This window comes from Psammomys obesus, unplaced genomic scaffold (assembly GCF_907164565.1).
Source record: "Psammomys obesus unplaced genomic scaffold, mPsaObe1.curated_primary_1811, whole genome shotgun sequence".
Lineage (NCBI taxonomy): Eukaryota > Metazoa > Chordata > Mammalia > Rodentia > Muridae > Psammomys > Psammomys obesus.
Window position 1 is genome coordinate 6,728,050 of NW_026596088.1, and position 22,395 is coordinate 6,750,444.

General features: G+C 44.0%; 2 protein-coding genes across 2 annotated transcripts in view; one reads left to right on the forward strand and one right to left on the reverse strand.

Annotated features, from left to right (window-relative positions):
- Positions 1–21,396, reverse strand: part of LOC129691425 (transmembrane protein 180-like) — a 34,922-nt gene extending 13,526 nt beyond the window's left edge. The window contains 5 exon segments of the mRNA XM_055627560.1: positions 2,299–2,457; positions 13,041–13,249; positions 13,252–13,738; positions 15,824–15,999; positions 21,240–21,396. Of these exon segments, the coding sequence (XP_055483535.1) occupies positions 2,299–2,457; positions 13,041–13,249; positions 13,252–13,738; positions 15,824–15,973 (1,005 nt within the window). The 5' untranslated portion in view covers positions 15,974–15,999; positions 21,240–21,396.
- A 281-nt stretch (positions 21,397–21,677) lies between these two features.
- The window catches only part of Cdr2 (cerebellar degeneration related protein 2), a 32,053-nt gene continuing 31,335 nt past the window's right edge, over positions 21,678–22,395 (forward strand). Inside the window, exon 1 of the mRNA XM_055627559.1 lies at positions 21,678–21,965. Within this exon, the coding sequence (XP_055483534.1) occupies positions 21,890–21,965 (76 nt within the window). The 5' untranslated portion in view covers positions 21,678–21,889. The remainder of the gene's footprint in view (positions 21,966–22,395) is intronic.

A 22,395-nucleotide genomic window follows, 5' to 3' on the forward strand; every position in this document is an offset into this window, starting at 1 on the left:
TAAAACTAATGGCAATCCCAGTAAATATTCTGAACAAACTTTTCACAAAAGAAATACAAACAGCCAGACTGAAGATATGGCTCAATGATTAAGAGCACTGGATGCTCTTTCAGAGGACTGAGTTCAACTCCCAGCACCCACACAGTGGCTCACAACAACCTGTAAGTATAGTTCCTGGGATCTGATCTCCACTGGCACAATATGGTACACATATAGTACACAGATATATATATGGCAAACCACCCACACATAAAATAATTTTCAAAAGATAAGCAAATGGCATAGATACACGCTAAATTAGTCATCAGGAAATTATCAGGTATTTCTCCACTCCAGTTAAAATGTTCATTATCCGCCAGGCGCAATGTTGCATACCTTTAATCCCAGCACTCAGAAGGCAGAAGCAGACAGATGTCCCTGAGTTCCAGGCCAGCCAGGTCTACAAAGCGAGACCCTATCTTTTAAAAAAGGAATGGCTATTATCAAAAGCACAGAAACCAAAAGTCAAAAGTGTGGAGAAGGCTCCCACACACTGCAGATGGGCCTATCCATTAGAGAAGCTGCTGTGGGAAAGACTGCAACGGTTCCTCCAGAACCTGAGACTAGAGGGCCAGTAGATCCAGCTGCTCTGCTGCTGGGTATACCACCAAAGGAAACGGTCAGATGCCAAGGAGATACTCACAAGGCCTAGCTTATTGCAGTACCACTCACAGTAGCTATGATATGGAATCAGCCTAGGTGCCTATTATGGATGAACAGATAAGGAAAATATGTATGTGTATATACATATATATGTATATACATATATATAATGGAATATTATTTAGTTATAAAGAAGAACGAAATCCTGACCTAAGTAGCAAAGCGAATGGAACTGTAGAGCACTAGGTCCAGGGAGATAACTAAGTCAGACTCAGAAAGGCAAGGATCACATGCTTGCTCTCTCTCACATAGTTTTGTTTTGTTGTGTTTTAATAAGCCTGAATGTGGAATGGTGAGGAGGGTGGAGAATAGCTCAGAAGAGAATAGGCATGATAATAAGTACACATACATATGAACTAGGAGATCGCACTCAACTCCAGCAATCCACAAAACATTTGTTGGCTTGCTTGCTTCTAAGATGGTCTCATGTAGCCCAGGCTGGCCTTGAACTTGCTATGTAGCCAAGGATGACCTGGAACTTCTGCTTCCCCTGCTTCTACCTTCCAAGTACTGGAATTACAAGTGTGCATACACCTAGGTTTCTATTGTTGTTTTATTTTACTTTTTCTTTTTACATTTATTTATTTATTATATGTGTGTGGTATATATGTGTTTGTGTAGGTATGTGTGAATAAGCGGGTTGTTTGAGCATGTGTACTAAAAGTGTCTTCCTCAAGCACTCTTCATTTAAAAAATTATATATTTGTTTAGTGTGTTTTATGTATGTATGTATGTATGCCTGAGAATGTGTATGTGTATCACATGTATGCACAGGAGCCCACAGAAGTCAGAAGGGGGCATCAAATCCCCTGGGACTGGAGTTAAAGATGGTTCCTGTCACTACCATATGGATGACAGGAACTAAAAGGATTGAAACCGGGTCCTCTGCAAGAGCAGTAAGCTCTTTTACTATTGAACTATCTATCCAGCCCTCCATCTTGTTTTTTCAGACAAAGTCTCTCTTGTTGAAAGAAGGGCTCATCAACTCAGCAAGTGACTTCCAGAGACCTTGCTGTCTCTACCTCATGGTTCATGCCTCACTCCCAAGCACTGGGATACAGATGCATGCTGTTGTGTCTGGCTTTTTACGTAGGTACCAGGGACCCTAACACTTGTGTAGAAAGCAGTTTAACAACTGAGCTATCTCATAGCCCCTTGTTGAGATTGTTTTGTTTGTTGTTGTTGTGTTTTGCTTGTTTGGTTGGTTTGGCTAGTTGGTTTTATTTTCTTTTAAGACAGTCTTACTCAGTAGTTCAGGCTCAACTAAAATTTACGGCAATCCTCCTGCCTCAGCCTCTGGATGCCAGATTACAGGGCTGGGCCATTACACCTAGCTATTAAACAAAGCCTCTTTTTAGCACAAGTCTATTATAGGAAATTCTTCTAACAGGCAAGCTGTTCACATTCAAATGATTTCACTGAAAGGTAAAATGCCCCCGCCTACAAATGAGGGTTAAATTCCATTCAGATCAAATATGGTAAGCCTGGTGTGGTGACTCCTGCTTGTAACTCTGCGTACCCAGATTAAAGATATTTCAGTGTTTAGAAGAGTGCTGAAAAAGTGTGGAATAATGCTAAATGGGACCTGGCATTTACTTACCTGATAACAGTGAGATGAACAGCCAAACGGTAAAAATATTCCTGTCTCAGAAGTAACGTGATGACGGCGGCTACTCCTTCTAGGTAGAAAGAAATTAAGATAACCTTATAGTAACCATATTTCTTCAGCCAGGACTGACCTAGAAGTACCAGGCACTGCAAGGAAAGAGATTGATACCATGTTAAGAAGGAACCCGCCCTACCCGTTAATCCTGCTTACTGTGATGACAAAATCAGGGCCTTCTCATAAAACTAAGTTGCTTCTGGATTACAACATCTGTTCACCACATCTTAAGACTGTCTCGACCAGGGAGGAATTTGTGGGTTTGGTACGATTTTGAAATGGAGTCTCACTACGTGGCCCCATTTACCATGTGGCCTGGAATTTACCATGTGGCCCAGGCTGAACCTTGAACTCTCAGTAATCCTCCTGCCTCACCCTCCCAAGTACTGGGATTATAGATGAATCACTACACACACCTGTTCATTGTTATACATCAAAAATTGAAGGGCTAGGGATGTAGCTCAGTGGTCTAAAGTTCCACCTCAGCGCTGCCAAAAAGGGAGGAAAAGAGAAGAAAAAACAAGTACAGGAATCAATGTTGTATGAGTATTAAATTAACTGCCACTATTTCCATAAAATCACCAACAACCCAGGAAGTGGAAGATTCAACCAAAACTGAAACCAATTCCCAGTTTACTGGGAATTGGAGGTTAACGCCAGCACTGACCCAAGGCAGGTCGTTCCTAAGCATCTCTCCACCCACACCGTGAGGCCATCTGAAATGCCCCTTACCCTGAAGTCAGAAGTCCGTACGCAACAATTAGTCACACTTCATTTCTTCTGGTTAAGTGCTATGTATTTTAATCATTCCAACAGATTCACACCGAGAACTTAACTTTTTTTTTCCTTTTCTGCATTTTTGCTGCCAGTTCTGAAGGCATTCATTGTTCTTAATTAGAAAGTTTGTTACATGTGCAGTCAAGTGCGTTCACAAAGATCAGAAGACACTCTTTGTTTTCGACATGAAAAGTGCATTGTTTAGCCCAAGAGAAGTTTCCACTAATCGAAAGTATGTATATTGCAATACAAGAGGACTTTGAATAATGTAAGTTGAATATAAATGTCCTTTAATAAACATTCAGGCTCCCCCTCTGGCCCACTCTTTGGCTTACTCCTCTACTTTCAAGGAAAAAGAGCTCATTTTCTAGAGGCTGAAAATAGTAGCTTAGTGATTGACAAGATCCAGAGCATTCCTTGGAAGGGAAGTATACAAAGCACACAGAAAGATCCAGGATGCTCCTTTGTGCAGTTTTATTACAAAGTCACTCATAGGCACTTACTGAAATGAAGCTGTTTCATATCAGCCTCTAATGCCGAAATAGGCAAGAAGTCAATAATGCGAGAAATGTGTGGCAGAGTGCAAAATACAAGATTTGGAAATCAGAGGACTTACATCTGAATTCCAGCTTTGCCACTTTTAATTGCTTGTGTGTTCAAAGTCAAATTGCTTCACCTAAGAGACATTTTCTAATGTCTAACTCCTCTCTCCTCTCCTCTCTCAATTTTCTGCTCTACTTTATTGCATTCTACCAATGAGTAATAACCCTGTCACTCCCCATCTCCTCATTTAGGTCCACATTCAATGAATAAGACATCGAATAATTTATTAGCTATTATTCTTGTGTCCAATATGTAAAGAGACATGGGCCAATGATGTTATTACAAAAGGTCATAGTAACAGAAGGGAAAGACTATGTCTAAAAGTAAAGCCTTCCACAGACAGAATTTGGCTTCCCCTTCCTATCTCCACCTGAGTAGGAGTCTTCAAACAGCATGTCCCACCTGGGTATTGGCAAAGTCGCCCACAGAAACCGAAAGCAACCCAGAGTGTTGTAGGCAGCACTGCAGTCCTGGTGTCCAGCCTGAGCTGGCCGAGCGTGTGAGCCAGAGCCAGCATTTCCAGAGTGTTACCTTTGCGCTAGGAACCCTTTCAAATCATCAGGGTGTTTTCCTTTAGTCATCCACAAAGTGACTGCATTAGACAGGTCCCATTTTTATTTTAATTTTATACCTGAAGATAATGAGCTACAAAGAGATTGAGTAACTCACTCAGGATCACACAGCTCAACAGGGGAGCCAGATTCCCCCTTGGAAGGTTCCAAAGCCCTCCTCCTAGATGTTACTAATGTACTCCTCTTGGGGGGGCGGGATGACTGACCACTGAGCAGTCAGCCTCAGGAAAGGGAAACAGTGTTACCTCCTCACTGTGCTCGATGACCAAAGGGGTTAAGGTCATTTAGCTGAACAATGACAATTCTCTTGAGCTGTCACTTTTGACACCGTATTTTATGCAAGTGTCACTTATCTAGAAATGAAGACTACATTAAGGCAGCTTTGTATTTCATATGTTCTTATGAGGGCTTGAGGAAGAGGGCTGTTGAAGTCTGTTGGCCATATGTCTTTTAACATTTAACAGCTAGGACAAGACTGAGAGAAATATTTATTAGCTGAATATACAACTTAGTGGTAGAGCACTGACTATGCAGGGTGCTAGGCCCAACCCTCAGTACTGAGAGAGAGAGAAAGATCTATTACTGAACATACAAAGAACAAAGAACATGTATCCGGACTATAAAAGGTATTTCTGCAACTCAACAATATAAAGATTAATTAAAATACCAATTAAAATTTTGACAAAATAGTTGAATAAATAATCTACCCAAAATATCTGTATTGGCGTAAGTATGGTAGCTCACTAAGTAGGTTGAGTGGATTGAGATAGGAGGATTTCCACGAGATTGAGGCCAGCCTGGGCTACATAAAAAGTTTGAGACTACACAGGGCTATTGTGTGAGAGTCAGAAAAAGAAAAAGGGAGAAAGAAAACAAACAAACAAACAAAAATTTGAAAGTAAATAAGCACACGAAAAGATAGTCAACCTTATTAGCAGCCATGCTGAAAATCAGGGGCATAACATGCCATGGCATGGCTTCTAGCATAGTTAAAATGAAAAGATATCAAAAGTCAGTGAGGATACCAAGCAGCCAGAACATTTGCACACTAGTGACGGAATGCAAAAGGTGGATGAATGGGCGTAGGGCCCGGCTGCACAAGCATAAGGACCTGAATTTAGATCCCCTGCACCCACAAAAAAGCCCATTATGACAGTGAGTGCCAGAAACCCCAGCGTTGGAAGTAGGGGAAAACAGATTTTGGAGGCTCACTGACCAGTCAAAATGGCAAACTATATTTCTGTAAGTGGAGAGCAACAGAGGGAGATAACTGAAGTCAGACACCAGCCTCTATACACATGCTGAGGTATATACATATCGTGCGAGAGAGAGCCACACACAAAATGGTACAGTCACTTTGGAAAACCTTTAGGAAGTATCTTTAAAAAAAATAAGCGTATGCTTACAGTGTAAGAGAGAAGGGGGAGGAGAGAAAGAAAAGATGTGCAGGGCCTTGCACATCTGGGACAGCCCTAAGGTTCCATGGGTAGATCAGTCACTAGAGACAGAGAAAATGGTAAGAGGTGGGCATGATGGAACATGCTTAAAATCCTAGAACCCAAGGCCAGCTATTCTACTCACAGGTATTAAAAGAGAAAGAGAGAGAAAAGAGCGTATATCTACACCAAGGCATAGATATCTAGAAAAAAAAATGTATTTATAATAGCCAAAAATTCCTGATATAACCTGAATGGCTATCTAAATATTCAAGAACCAACAGATTTAGATACATTTACACAAAAGAACACCACTGAGCAATAAAGATGAAGTTTACTGATAATTATAACATGGCTGACGGAATCCAGCTCAAAATAGTATATATTATAAGGTTCCATTCATACATGCATCTAGGAAGTGAAAAACAATCTGTACTGACAGAAAGCAGGCAGGCAGTTGCTCAGGGATGAGAAGGAGTGGGGACAGAGCAGAGCAGAGCAAGGCTAAGTGCGGTGAGACAGCACACTGGCAAACCCAGCACTCAGGAGGCTGAGGCCACCTTGATCTCCATAGTGAGTTCCAAGGCCAGACAGGGACGCACATAAATATCAAAAATATAAGTGAAACACAACAACAAAACAGCACTGAAAACAATAGGAATATTAGCCTCTGGGGCCCTTTATTAAGTCAGGCTGATCCCCTGCCTCTGAGGCAGGGAGAAGAACACCCAACAGCAAGGTATGTTTAAAGCACTGTACCCTTGAGAACGATGAGAAGGGAGACTGTTTCCCACGGAGGTTACTACTGTTCACCCATAGTATAAATATGCCTGGTGGGAACAAGAGGCTGGACACTCGCCTGTGGAGGGGAGTTCTGCCTGAGGCTCCCTCAGTAGAAAATTCCAGCAGGACTGCTTCCCAGTCATCACCGCTGGATGCTCTAAGTGCCCCAATATGATGATGTGGCCTCTGTTCTTTTAACCAGGCTATCCCAGCCCTTTCTTCTGGATATGATGAGGGGATCATGGTATCTATCTAAAATTACATAGAATACATAGAAGTCTGTGTATATACACAGTTTAAATAAAATTTTCCCATCTGTGCTGACAATGCTCCCCGCAAGGGCTACAGAATAGCTAACAGCCCCCCCCCCCCAAAAAAAAAGTAGGCATGAGAGGCCCTCTTTTGAGATGTTGGAAAGGGATATCCAAGAGACTCCCAAAACATGATCGGCTATGAATGTTGCCCTTGGCTGCCTCTCAGAGGTAAGTTCCTATTGCTGAAGATACCATGCACTTTGGACACAGGATCCAGAGGACCTGAGCTGGATCTGATCTGAAAGCCTCCTTCCTGAGGCCTAGTTTTCACAGTACTAGAAGGCACAACAAGCTTCCAAGGGAAGGAAGCAAAGACCAGTCCTACTTAGCTATGATGCCTCTAAACCACAACGACCACCAGCATGGCATGATAACCATAAGGGTACAATAACGGCATGCAAACCTTGGTGAAAACCAGCAGCCCTCTCATTGGACTTAAGGCCTGCTTGTCAAGAAAGAAATCATACCTGGAACTGGAAATCTAGCAAACTACTCAGGGTTAGTGAAGTCATGGATCTTGGAGAAGAGCCTACAACTACCCCTTTACTAAAACAGAATAATCCCTAACTAAATTCTAATACTTATCCTGATGCCCAAAGAAGATTCTCTTTGCAACACGTGGAGACATATCAGAAAACAACAGATCAAAATGTGGAGAACGGGAGATCATGTGGAGACCAAGTCCCAACTGATACATCTACAAGACAATTCTTAAAGCTCAGAGATCGTTACAGAAGAGGGAGCAAAAAGAATGTAAAAATCCTATTGTAAGATTGTGTTTCCTAGAAATGTCAGAAAGGCCTTACCTATGAAGTCAATACAGCTGCCTAAACAAGATCTGAACAGTGACATCATCAATAGACATGCTAATGTGGAAGGGGAAGAGCTTGCCTGGCCTTAACCGTGGAGAAAGAACTACGGGCAATTAGGGAGTAGTAAGAGCAGAAGAAATGGTCTTCCCGTGAAAGAGCCCCAATTGCTAATCCAAAGTCCAGTGGTCAGGCCTGATTCAGGTGCACACAGGTGACATCATATGGACCGAGCAGGTTGTGTTTATGTATTTAGAAACATATACACATATATAAAAATAACTTTTAAAGAAAGAGGCCATGAATTTGAGAGACAGACAGCAAAAGGGTAGATGGGAGGGGTTGGGGGGAGGACAAGTAAGGGGGAAAATAATATAACTACAATATCAAAAAATTAGAATTAAAAAATGTTAGCGATCTTTCTAGGCCTATGGGCACAGACATGTACTCCTGGCTACTGCAGGGATGGAGACAGGAGGACTGCGTTTCAGTTCAGCTACTGTCTTCACAGAAATGGACAGGTTTGGACCCTACAGTTCATATGAATGGTCAACAGACCAAAACAACCAAAACAGTCTTGACTCATACTTTCTATCCCATCAAGAAATTGAAAAAGCAGCCTACAAAACAGAAAAACATAAGCGACCAATCGGATAACAGATTATATCTTGAAATGTATGAATTACCAATATAACTCAGTAATAAAAATACAAGGGCTGGGTGTGGGGCACATGTGTTAATCCAGCACTCAGGATGCAGAACAAAACAAAAATTAGGACTGGAGACACGGGCCAATAAGCAGAGCACTGGGGCTTGCTGACCAGCCAGCTTACGCAGTGAGAAAGGATTAAACTCTTGCACACACGTGCACAATCACTGCACACATACATGCACTTGTGCACACACAAACATGCATACATGCACACAAAAGTAAAATAAAAAGTTAGGACAGTTTTAAAAATATATGATGAACAGAAATTAGAAAACAACCTATTTAAGAAGAGGCATACAAGCTAACTAGAAAGTTTTCCAAAAACACACACAACACCCACTTGATAGCCATCAGGGGAATGCAAGCTCAAGCGCGATGGGACGCCATTTATACACGGGAAGATTGCTGTACGGAAGGAAGAAGGCAGAGAAAAGCAAGTGTTTAGCGAAATTTGGAAGGGCTGGAAACCCTCTGCACGACTACAAACATAAAATGTGCAGCCACCTTGGAAGTCTTCCAGTATCTCAAAATGTACAACACAGCATAACTGTAGGACAGCCTTTCTATCCCTGCATGTATATCAGAAGAAACAAAAAAGCACGTTCACGCAAAAAAATTGACGTTACTGTTCGCAGCAGCATTACTAAGTGGAGAGAGGGGCCAGCAGGTTGGCTCAAAGGATTAAGGGACTTGAAGGCAAGGCTGGCACGTGAATTCAAACCCCAGGACCCACAGATTAGGAGACAACTGACTCCTACAAGCTGTCCTCTAACTTGCATACACCCACAGTGTCATGCCCATGTCTATATACAGGAACTCAATATTTATTTATTTATTCATTTATTTATTTGTTTGTTTATTTATTTGTTTATTTATTTATTTTAGTGGAAATAAAGGGTTCGGTATTTAAGGGTTCTTACTATTCTTTCAGGGGACCTGGGTTCAGTTCTTCACTTCCACATGGCAGTTTGCAACCCCCTGTAACTCCGGTTCCAGGGGATCTGGTGCCCTCTTCAGACCTCTGCAGGCTCACACGCACATGTGGTGCACTCAAGCACATGTGCCCAGGCACGAACACGTGTGGAGATACTTCAAAAATCCATCAACCGATGAATGGATAAACAAAATGATAAAATGGATTATCATTCAGTCATAAAAGGGAATGTGCTACAGTTTAAGTATAGCTTGCTCCCCCTCAAAAGCTCATGTTGAGCCTGGTGGTGGTGGTGCACGCCTCTGATACCAGCACTTGGGAGGCAGAGGCAGGCAGATCTCTGTGAGTTCAAGTCTAGCCTAGTCTACAGAGTGAGTTCCGAGACAGCCATGGCTACACAGAGAAACCCTATCTTGAAAAACCAAAACCAAAACCAAACCAAAAGTCACATTGAAGTTTAGAGTGAAAACTTAGTCTAACTATGGTATTTAGAGATGAGCCTCTGGAGGCAGGCAGCACGAATAAGTCATCAGACTAGAACTTTTGTGACTGACTCCTTGTAGTTTTATAAGCATAGAGCTCATATGCACGTGCCCAGGCCCTCTGTCTCGTGCCTTATATGCACTGCACTGCCTTAAAACCCTACTAGCAAGACTGTCACCAAATACAGCTCCTCTTCAGCCTTGTACTCAGAGCAAAATAAACTTTCTCTCTCTCTTTTTTTTTTTTTTCAGTGCTGGGAAGGGGACCCACAGCCTTCCATATACTAGGCAAGCACTCTGCTACCACAGTCCTAAACCTCTTTTCTTTAAAGTATATCTAGTGCACTGTAGACAAATGACTACAAACAAGGCTGGAGCAATAGCTTGTGCCTGTAATCCCAGTTCTTGGGATGAAGAGACAGAACTGCAGTGAGTTCAAAGCCATCTTGGATATTGATGCCTCACACCTCTGGGTATATCTAGGGGCCTGGGAGAAGCTTCATTATAAATGTGATCAATACTAGATTGTAGGCTGAACACCTGGATGTAATAAAACTGGAAAAAGGGGAAGGCCATTCCCTCAATCTCCATCTTGTCTATTAAGTGAAAAACAGCCTCCACCACCATCCACTACCAGGATGTGGTTTGCTTGGCTCAAATGCATGTGGCCAAGCAAACACAGCCTGAAGCCTCTAAAACTGTGAATCAAGACACCTTTCTTTAAGTTGTTTATGTCAGATATTGCCTTGGTGCTTAAAAAAAAAAAAAAAGAGTTAATATGCTAATCTATCAGGTTGGTTTATTTCAAAACCCCTGGAGAGTCTAAGTACCAGATTTTATTTATTATTTAACTGCAAAACAAAATTATAAGAGACCTGTATCACAGGCTAGTCATAGATTTAGAACATACAGTTAGCTTAAGATAGCAATATGTCAGCTCCAAATCGTGTAACAAGGAACAGGCATCTCTATTAGAGTCGTGACCACAAAATCTCAATAATGCTCTGGGGTTCTAGGACTCAGAACTTTAGCCAGGTGTTTTGAAACCCTGCTCCATGAATCCTTGATCAAGTTGACTCTTTTGGTTTATTTTTTTTTAAAAATTAGAGTTAGTGTTTACTACGAAATGACGGAAGCCGGGCATGGTGTAGAATGGCTTTAATCCCAGCATTTGGGAGGCAGAGGCAGGTGGATCACTGTGAGTTCCAGTCCAGCCTGATCTACAAAGCAAGTCCAGGTCAGCCAGTATAGCTGTGGGCCTCTCAAGAGAGTCATGTTGAAGTGCCTTTTTTGTTGAGTTTTTTCTTAGTTTTGTTTTCTTTAGTTTTGGGGTTTGGTTTTACTTTGTAGCCAAGGCTAGCCTCAAACATGTAACAGTCCCCCTACCTCAGCCTCCCTGAATACTAAAATTACAGGCATAAACATTATGTCCAGCTATACATAAGAAGCTTAACAACAGCTTTTACATGGCTTTGATGGTTTCTGCAGTTTATAGTGATGAAGGGGTTAAAAAGTTAAGCATATGACGTATGTCAACTTACATCTGTAATTCTAGCACTTTCCCAGGGCTGAAACAGGACTGCCATGAGTTTTAGGCCAGCCTGGGCTAGAGTGGCAATGTCTCAAAAGGAGAAAAAACAATTAAGTACAAAACTGTTTTAGTGCATTTACTAAATGAGATTATAAGGTGGTTATTATGAGGCATAGAAAAGAAAACATAGGTCAAAGATTAAAGGAATCTCAAGATACATGAGTCATAAGGAATGCCAGGCCTAAGCTCTGACTATGAATGTGATTCATAATCTTGTTAAAAAGTCCTTGATTCTCAGCCAGCAGGGGTGAAGGAATCCTTTCCCTTTCATGTGTCACGATTTTCCTTGTCTTTCTCTTTCCATGAATACAAAACTTTAAATTCCTCAATAAAGCAAAAATGTACACTCAGAGGAAGCCATTTACTTTTCCACAGCTTTGCAGATGCTTAGATTTAAAGCCGAATGTTTAAAACACTGGGCCGTGGAGATGGCTTAACACCAAGTTTAACCACCTGAGCTTAATAATCCCTGGAATCTACATAATGGAAAGAGAGGAATTATGCCTTGAAGCTGTCTTCTGACCAACACAGGCCACATTGGCGCACACACAAATATACACATGCACACAATAGTCTAGGCATGAGGCTCTCTAAACTCAAAGCCAGCTTGGAAAGTTAACAAGTTCCAGGATAGCCAGGGCTATACAGCGAGACAATGTCTCAAAACAAACACACATATACACAATAAGTAAATATAATTTTTAAAACATTAAATTATGCTGCTTGGCCCTCACTTGTAGGTATAAAGTTATTGTGTAATTCAAATGCTGATTTCTGTACTCCCAATATCTGACTGTAGTCCTTGTCCTGAGTCCAATCTCCTGTCTCAATATTGTGTAAACACTGCTCCCCAATTATCCCCTGGTATGCCAACAAGGCAGCTTATAGCTGACTGCTGAGCAGGAGACAGAATACGGCTGGACTTCCTGTCAGCCAGGGGAGGAGGAATTGGAAGAGGAAGTAGAGGATTCAGCCACAGGCACATGTCCAAAGGACATCAAGAGAAGGAGCAGGAGTGGGAAAGCTAGAAAGTGCCAGAATCTCTGATGCTGGGAGGAAGCCAGATTAGCCTAGTGTGCTAAAAATAGATTGACAACTGCTCAGTTCTTGTGCTGTGAAGCTTGTTAAAATAATATAATAGAGTCTCAATTATTTGTGTGATAGCCAGGTTACAAGAGAAACTAAGCTGGGCAAGGTGGTGCACACCTGTGAGCACAGCACTCAGAGAGGCAGAGGCAGAGGCAGACAGATCTGTGAGTTCAAGGCCAACCTGGTCTACAGAGTGAGTCTAGGACAGCCAGAGAAACCCAGGACAGAGAAACCCAGTCTCAAAAGAGAGGGAGTGAGAGAGCAAGAGTGAGGGAGAGAGAGAGAAAGGAGGGAGAGAGAGAGAGAGAGAGAGAGAGGAGAAACTGAGAAACAAATAGTTTAATAAAAATAACTGTAACACTCACTATGCTCATCCTTTGTTTGCTTTTCATTTACTTCCCCATCATTTCTATGGAATCCTGTGTGGTGACTGGGCTCTGACTCTTATGGTTTGTTAGTAAATATACGTCAGTGAGTAACACTACTCATTTAGTCACTTTTTTTAATCTTCTCAGACAGCTAAGAGTTAATCTTTAGTCCCCATAGGAAAACACAGGGCGAATCTTCACATACCTGAGGGCAGATGAAGCCAGCCCTGAACATGATGCTCCTCACGGAAGAAGAAAGAGCCTTGATGGGAATGAGGTTATCTGCAAAGATCATCATGAAGTTACTGAACACGGTCAAATGGAAGACTTGGAGGAAATTCACGATGAGAAAAAGAAAGAAGTTCCTTTGTGACAAGATTTGTCTCATCAGTAAGATGGCCGAGGTCCACGAGGCTCCTGTTCACTCTGGAAAGGAAGTTTCCCTCGGGGTTTCTTATGGAACACGCCACGGTAAAGACTGGTAGCTGCCAGGAGAGCGACGATGACAGTAACGGTCTTGAATTTGGGCAGGCTCTCCATGTTGTGAGAGATGAGGCTACAGAAAAGGATGCTGGTGGAGCCCGCCAGAGATGCTGCTTGACTCCTTCTGCTCCGCTGCAACCTGCTCTCATGCTTGGGGGAGGTTTCCGCAAACAAGCCACTCTGGGCTTGCTGCACCCAGGCAAGGGTGCTGCCAAGTGCGCCCAGGGAGACGACCAGCTGGAGTCCACTAAGCCAGTCACCTTCTCGGTAGTGTTTCCAAGGGAACCAAGGGAGCAAGGCCACCGCATGCGAGAGGGCTCCAAACAGAGAACAATGGTAATTTAGACCGCAATCATACTGAGAGTTCATGCAACAGTACCCACTCAGGTCACTGAGAACATTCCAGATCATTAAAATTACCTAGGGAGAAAAAAATACACATAGGATTATTTTGTATAGCTGTTAGTGGTGTAGACTGCTACATTCAAGATGACACTGACACCTGAGGCTGAGGATGGCAGCACGTGCCTGTAATCTCACCCCCAGGAGGCTGGAGGAAGATCATTGAGACCTGCCTGAGCTACTAGTACCAGAGAGCAGAAGGGAGAGAGGGAGGAAGAGAGGGAAGGCAGGAAGCAGGAAGGAAGAAATCCCTGACTTTTTTTTTCCCCCTGCTTTTACTTATGAGAAGTATCTAAAGCTGAAAAATCTCGGTTTTCAGAACTATTAATCAGCATCAATAACAGTGCCTGGCGTGATGGTGCGTCCCTTTAATCCCAGCACTCGGGAGGCAGAGGCAGGTCTCTGTAAGTTCGAGGCCAGCCTGGTCTATAAAGTGAATTCCAAGACAGCCAGGGCTGTTATACAGAGAAACCCTGCCTCAAAAGAACCTAAAAGAAAAATTTTTAATTAATAAAAAATAATAGTTAACAGTATGCATATTTGTTTTGTACTCTGGTACGGTACATGTGTTTACATGTATTGTTTTATCAAATCTTTTTTAAAAATCACTACTCTCCAAGATAAGTACTGTATTCCTCCCAACTTACAAAGCTGCATACCAAAGACAGAGAAGGTAAGCAACTCATCCAGGTAACTAACCAGAGTAACACAGGAACCAAAGAATGTGTCTCCCATTGTGGCACACAGGGCGCATACTTCCTCATGGAATTCAGGCCCTTTTGCTAAAAATTTATTTTATTCATTTGTTTTAGTTTATGTCTAGGAATGTTTTGTCTACATGTATGTCTGTGCACCATGTGCTTGTTCGATACCCAAGGAGGCAGAGGAGGGCACCCGATCCCCTGGAACTGGAGTTACAAATGGTTGTGAACCATCATGTGGGCACTAGGAACTGAACCCAGGCTTTCTAGAAGAGCAAAAAGTGTTCTGAACCAATGAGCCATTTCTCTACCCTTCCAAGACGCCATTTTGCATACCTATACTAAGAAAAGTTAAGATAGCAGGGTGGAGGTAGCACATGACTTTAATCCCAGCACTTGGGGGGCAGAGGCAGGCAGATCTCTGTCAGTTAGAGGCCAGCCTCGTCTACAGAGCAAGTTCCAGGACAGCCAGGGCTACACAGAGAAACCCTGACTCAAAAACAAAAACAAAAAACGTTAAGATATCAATAATAATAAATTAATCAACATAGTAAATATGTAGTTCTGTAATAAGCAACATCAGAAAGCCCAAGGAAAAATGCAAACACATTATAGCTATCCATTCAGCTCATGTATGATAAGTTATAATGCAAATTTGTCAATATCATCAAGCTTTTCAAGGTATAGCATAGCATCTGTGCTGGGTCATTTTAGGTCAACTCAACACCAGTTGGGGTCACCTGAGAGGGGAGAACCTCAACTGAGAAAATGCCCTCATAAGATCAGGCTGCAGGCAAGACTGTAGGGCTTTTTCTTAATCAGTGATTGATGTCCATGTTGGTGAGGACATACCTGAGCAAATAAATGATCCTATCAGAAAGCAGGTTAAGAAAGTTATGGGGAGGAGCAAGCCTGTAAGGGGCAATCCTCTATGGCCTCTGCCTCAGCTCCTGCTCCAGATTTCTGAGCTGCTTGAGTTCCTGCCCTGACTTCTTCGGTGACAGACTGTGATGTGGAGTGTGGCCCAAACTCTCTCCTCCCTAACTTGTTTTTGGCCATGGTGTTTTATCACAGCAACAGTAATCATTAAGACTCTACTTTTCTTTCGTCCCTTTCTTCTCTCACAACCCATTCCCTTCGCCTCTCTTTTCTCTCCCTCCTTCCTCCTTCCCTCTCTTTCTTTTTGAGATAGGATCCCTCTGTGTTGAATTCTCAACAATCCTCTCAGCTTAAGTACTGAAATTACAGGTTTGCATCACCACAGCACACACATTTTTTCTTGATAGCTCTTGCAAGTATGTAAAGAATCCACTCTTTGATAAATGACAGCAACATACCACTGTAAGGGAAAAAAATAAAAAAGCTCTGTCCTACATTTAAGGGAGTAAAGATTGTACCTCACCTGGGACTGATAGAAGGCCAACTCTGAAACCTTGTATAGTTCCAAGAAAAGTTTCACATAGTAGAAACTGAAGAAAGAACTTAACGTTTTAGTTCCTAGTGTAATCAGAAAGTATGACCAGGCTGTGGATTTGATATTTAAAAGTGTCATTTTCCATGCAGAGGAAGTTTTCCCTCCTGTGTTAAAAAAAAAAAAAAAAGCTTTAATTCATTATTTGCAGACAGTAGATGATACATAATAAATTTAATAAAATTCCATTACACTAGTTATTTTAGTTAGAGCCCCCCAAAATACTTGTTGTTAATGTTACCAGATCTCTTTGTCTATTTATTTATACTCATTCATCATTTTGGGACGTTGCCTGAGCCCCAATTTGCATAAAGTATGACTCTAATATTTGTGTATGTGTGCTCGCACACAGAGACCATATGTCAACACTGAGTATCTTCTGCTATTGTTTTTCACTTTTTTTTTTTTTTAAGACAAGGTCTCTCACTGAGCCAAGATCTCACCTATTCAGCAAGACTAGTGACCAGAAAAACCCAGGCAGCTTCCTGTCTCTGCTCCCCCAGAGCTAGGATTACAGCATATGCCACCACACCTGACGTTTTGTTTTCTCACATGGACGCTGAGGATTGAACTCAGGTCCTCATGTTTATAACAGTAGGCACTTTAAACAGCTGGGCCATCTCCCCAGCCTCTGCTTAAACTGTCATATTTCTTCTGCATTATAAAGTGAGACTTATGCAGCAGTTTGGGCATGCTTATCTGGTGGTCAAGGCAATATGGTTACACATCAGCCTCCCTAGTGGAGGAGGAACAGAAGATGATAGAGAGATGGTGGCCTTTTGGTAAAGCCAGAGAGAAGGAATAGAAGCTCCTTATCTGTGATAAGCTGCTCATTCCACAGCATACACTTGCAGTGAAATAGTTACTTAACCTTCTCTAGATAAGACTGTGCAGCTTTGATCCAAAGGCCGTATCTCAGAGGAATACAGAAATAATATAGTTCTGTTCTATGCCCCTCTTAAACAGAACATATCACCTTACCTTCTAGTCTTTACAACTGGAAAATAAGGAAAGGTTAGCTCAGTAGGAAGATGTAAACTCTGCTTGTTTTTCCCAGACAGGGTACTCGTATACTCAAAGGCTGACCTCAAACTTGCCATGTAGCAGAGGCTCGTCCTGAATTCCTGCCTCTACCTCCCAAGTGCTAGAGTTACAGGTGGACACCACCATGCCCAGTTTGTTAGGGGAACAAGGCCAGAGTCTCATGTACGCTAGGCAAGCATATTACCAACTTAGCTACCTCTCCAGCCCAGATTAACTTTTTAAAAGTTGATTATTGATTCTATGCTTAAGATACTGTAGCTCAGGCTGGCTTTGAACTTTGATTCTCCCTGCCTCAGCCTCCTGCATGCTAGAATTAGGGGGAATATACTACTGCACCCCACTAATCTTCATTATCCTTGGCTTACTACTACATACGAACTTTCTCCAGCTCTCTCAAGACTTGGTGCATTGGGGAAGAGAGGAGTTTCCACATAATCTGAGGATGTTATTTGCTTGGATAGTCCTCGGCCTTCTGCTTTAACCTCAGAGAATCAGGAAGAAAGTGAGGCAGACAACTCAGGCTAATGTTTCCAGTTCCTTAGGGAGAAGAAAGGTAAGTTGGAAGGGAATTCACACCACAGATCAAGTTATTGGTACCTGGAACCACAAAGAAAACAAAAAAAAAAAAAAAAATAACCAAACAAAACAAAAGTTGGGTGTGTTGGTGTAGACCACCACTCTTGGTGGAGGGAGGGCAGAGGAAGGATGTTCAAAGACATGATTTCAAGACCAGCCTTGGTCATTTGAACACCTGTGTCAACCTGTCCCCATCAGTTATTGGTTCCCAGACTTAACCTTCTGGTGGACCCAAGAATCAGTTTAGTTGTATGTGTCACAGAGTTCCAGAATTGCATACCTGTAATCATAGCTCCCTGGGGGGCTGAGGGAGGAAGATCATGAGCCTGGAGCCAGCCTGGGTTAAACACTGAGACTTTGCCTCACAGATTAAAAACAAAAGCTTACTGAATCCATTTGAAACACTATTAGTAGATTAATAAAGAGTTTTTTGCTGTTTCTGGGGATGTAGCTCATTGGTAGAGTGCACTCGTAGTATGAGGATGACCCTGAGTTCACTCCCCAGTACTGCAATAACAGCGGTGAAATGTTTTATCCTTGTTGTAGTTGTACTTTTTTTTTTTTTTTAGATTATGGGTGTGGACTGGCGCTGGTGTATGCATGTGAGTCTGGGTGTGAGTGAGGCCACCTGGAGCTAGAGTTAACTAGTAAGTCCCCTCTCCAGCCTCCTGGTTGTAGCTTTTAAATGCAGGTAAATTCTGCTTTAATGATAAAATACAAATCTGCTTTTCATTTCATTATTGCGCAGTTCTCAAGGCTTAAGAAGTCCAAGTACTACAGTATCAGAAGGTCAGTCAACATTTTTGGCTTTAAAAGGTAACTCTCAGACTAGAAAAGCTGGAGGTCCTGGTGAAGGCTTCACCGGAGGGATTTGCTTTTGGTGAGAGTTCGAATAAAGACTGAGGCTAGAGGTCACCCTGTTACCTGGTCAAAGACACAGCAAGTCTTCAGAGCCCAAAGCCAACAAACAAATTCAGCCCACCAAAAATCTGGGCATCCTTTTCTTCTTTTATTTCAGGTTTTCTATAATAAGCATGCTGTGCCTTTCTGAACTGCTCTGTCATTAAGTCAGAAGGGAGACATTCACAGACTTAGATTCTTGCAAAGTCTCGTAACTCCCCAAGCTCAATTTTTTTATTTTTTATTTTTAAGAATTTGAGTTAAATGCCCAGCCTGACTGAAGTAAGGAACACAAAGTTTTAATAGCACTGTGGAAAAAAATCTGTCCTAACTTTTTACTTCTAGTTACTGAAGAAATAACATCTTCCTTAATTCCCTTACAAAAAGACACATCAATATTTTCCTTTCAATTTCTTCCAAGGTTTATTTCATTATCAAACTGAAAATCATTTCTCATCCTTTAAAAGCTGCTATTACTGCCTAAAGCTGATTTTAAATAACTTTAAATGATTTTACTGTAAGATGCAGAGTGTTTGATCTTTGCAGCCAAGAACAAAAGATTCCAGAAGCCAACCTGTCTTTACCACAGCGTGTTTCATAGAAAAGAGATTAAAAGCAGCAGAACACAGTCGTCATAAGGTTGGATGAGTACACCATATACTGGTAAATTATTAAGTAACCCCTGAAACCCTCTGTTTAGCATCAACTTGCAGAGTTATTCACTAACCTGCTTCTAGGCCAAATTTGATCACTGCAGACGCTATTTGTGATTGCTTCATGGAGGCCCTTTTTGTTATTGTTGTTTTTTTGAGATAGGGTTTCTCTGTGTAGCAGAGCCCTTGGCTATCTTAGACTCACTTTGTGGACCAGGCTGGCTTTGAACTCACAGAGATCCACCTGCCTCTCCAGCGCCGGGATTAAAGGCCTGCACCCCCACACCCGGCTACAGGGTCTTTTCTAAGGCAGAGCGTTTCTCAATGCACTTTTTGTTCAGGATTTTGCAGACCACACACAGAAATGGTCTATGAAAATAGCATCCCTAAAGATGAACCCACAGGCCCATCCCAAAATGAATAGTCTGTTGGGTTTGTTCCTTATTTCCTTTGAAAATTGTTAAAGAACACTAATTACCCCCCCCCCCCCAAAATTTGGAACTCCTTGCTTATTTATTGTGTTAAGGAGGTGTGTATGTCCCAATATGCAAGTGGAGATCAGAGGACAACTTAGTCCTTGCCTTGCACCATGTGGGTTCCTGGCATCAAACTTAAGCTTGTCAGGTAAGGAAGCACCTGTATGCACTGAACTATCTGGCCTGATCTACTTTGGTTTGCTTCTGCCTGTGTGGTCTGTTCTCTGAGACTGGGTTTCGCTATGTAGCACAGGTTGGTATCAAACTCACAACTCTCCTCTGTTTCCATATCCCCAGCGCTGAGGGGACCACCATCCCCGGCTAATATTACTTTGTTATTACTTTTATATTTCTGATTGGCATTCCCCTACAAGAAGAAAAAAACTTTTTCTCATTTATATTGCCGTATCGTCAACAGGTTGCAATCTGTTACTATTACTACTTATTTTGATATACTCATGGGCTGGGATTGTGGCTCAGCACTTTTTCTTGAATGTGAGTGGAGGGGGGAAAAAGAAAAAGAAGGGAGAGGCAACGAGAGAATTAAGTAAATTATTTTGATGCTGTTGTTTTTAGCACTACCTTCACAATAAATCTTAGAAATAACACAGCTTTACTGGGCAGTTTCTTTGATTTTCATGAAGAGGAAAACCTTGCTAGAGCAACCTCACGGTAGGGGCAAGGTGTGATGGCGTGTGCCTTTTATCTCAGTACTCTGGAGGTAGAGCCAGCCTGATCTACATAGCGAGCGCCAGGCCAGCTGGGGCCGTACAGCGAGAGCCTGGGCAAACAACATAAACAAACCTCACAACGCGGAGGCTTGTTCGTCCTTCACAAGCCCACCTTCCCAGGGGCAGGTGCTCAGCGTTACACAGATTTGAGCAAAGGTGCATGTTACAACCCGTAAGAATGAGGAAGGGGCTGGAGCTACAGCTCAGGGGTAAAGTGATTATCTGAAATGCACGAGGCACCCTTAGTACTGAAAAAAAAAAAAAAAGAAAGAAAAATTAGCGTTAAGTTTTCTTCGTCCAAATTACCCAAGATCTAACTCTGAGGACCTGTAATTTCCTCCTAGCAATTTCTATTTTAAACCATAGTGATCTGTGTACATTTTTTTAAGGCCACGACTGACGCTTTTCTTTTCTTTTTTTTTGGACAAGGTAAAATTACTACCGCTTTCCACTTTAGTTCTAGTGACTCCAGGAGGTATCTAGCGGCTCACTACTGCCAAAGCTGAGCGTTTCCTCCCCTGCTCTCCTCACTTCTGTGACCATTTTTCTCCTTTCCTCCACAGACGATACCAGCTCTAACATCCTCAACAGCTGCGCCGACCTTGCCTTGTTTGAGTTTCCACGTGTGAGGGACCCAACTACGCTAAAAGCTCAACCCAAGAAGCAGCAGTTTTAGGTCTGCGTCAACAAGCGGACTCTGCCCTGCGGGCCATCAACGCGACGCCTGCTCCGAGGCAATACAAACCTTTAAAAAAATTATTATTTTTTTTTTTAATGCAAAACTGCCGGCAACTTTTCCCAAGGGAGGCGGCTCCCACGGGCCGAACCCGGCCTTGGAGGGCCAAGTGGGGTTGGGGACCGCCGTTTTAGGGGTTCATTTCCATCCCCGGGGAGGCCGGGGCTCCGACCTCCAGGAGCAGTTTTCCCTCTACAGCAGCGTTCTCTCGGCCCTAACCTCGCGACGAACCCCGAGTCTCCCTCCGCGCGTCACCGAGGGCAGAGCCGAGGAGGGCTAGCCCGCTTCCGAAACCTCTCGGGTGGGAAGAGGATGCCCGGAGCCGCGACACCCTCGCCAGTTGGGCACAACACGGCAGGGAGCAAAGCTGAGGTCACCGCAGGCACCTCCGCGCTCCGGAACTGGCGCGCACTCACTGAGTAGCCGCGACACAGACAAAAGGGGAGGGGCCGCCGGCCGCACCCTCTCCGCTCTTCCCCGCCTCCTTTGTTCCCCTCCGAGCTCTTATTGGCTGGCGGCCCGCGAACCCGCTCTCTGCTCCGAGATCCTATTGGCTGGAGTCGCTGCCGCTCCCCCGACGGCCCATTCGCGATTGGTCAAGTCGCCGCTCGGGTTTGAATCATCTCCCCGGCTTGGGAGGGTTCTGCCAAAGTGCCACGTTGGGCCGGGCAGCGGGCGTGAGGAGCCGGCTCCGGGTGCCACCCGGGGCGCGCTCTCGCTAGGGCACTGGCTGTTGGGCGGCGGGAGCTGCGGCGGGGGCCGGCGCGTCCTGCCCGAGGGCGGCTCTGGCTGAGGGCGGCGGGGCCGGGGGACAGCCCGGGGCAGCGGCCGAAACGGCGGGGCGGCGGCCGAGCCCGCTGCCCCCGGACGCCCCCGGCGAAATGCTGGCCGATAACCTGGTGGAGGAGTTTGAGATGGAGGAGGAGCCCTGGTACGACCACCGGGACCTCCAGCAAGGTGAGGGGGAGCTCGCCGGGGTTGGGGCTCGAGGTCGGGGGCCCGGTTGGGGGGAGCATGGCGGGTGGCAGGTGTGGAAAGTGCTAGAAAGTTCCTTGGGTTGGAGGTTCGGGGTGCGGGGCCGGGGGTCTCCCCGCGCTCACCTGGCAGAGGATCCGCCCATCCCGGCCGCAAGGAGCAAGCGCGCGGCCCACGGCTCTGCGGATGCGCAGCACGGGCTGCTGCGCGGCGCTTGAAGAAAGCGCTTGGGGCGGGGGCGGGGGGTGAACGGATCCATCCCCTTCGTGCACCTCCGAGGTGGGCAGGGGTGAGCTCTAGAAGGAAGCGGCTGACCCGGCTCCGGGTCCTCCGGGTCCCGCTTTCTCTCAGGCGCCTTCCACCGCCGGCAGAGCCTGCAAGCCGCTGCGGGGGGGGGGGGGGGGGGGGGGGG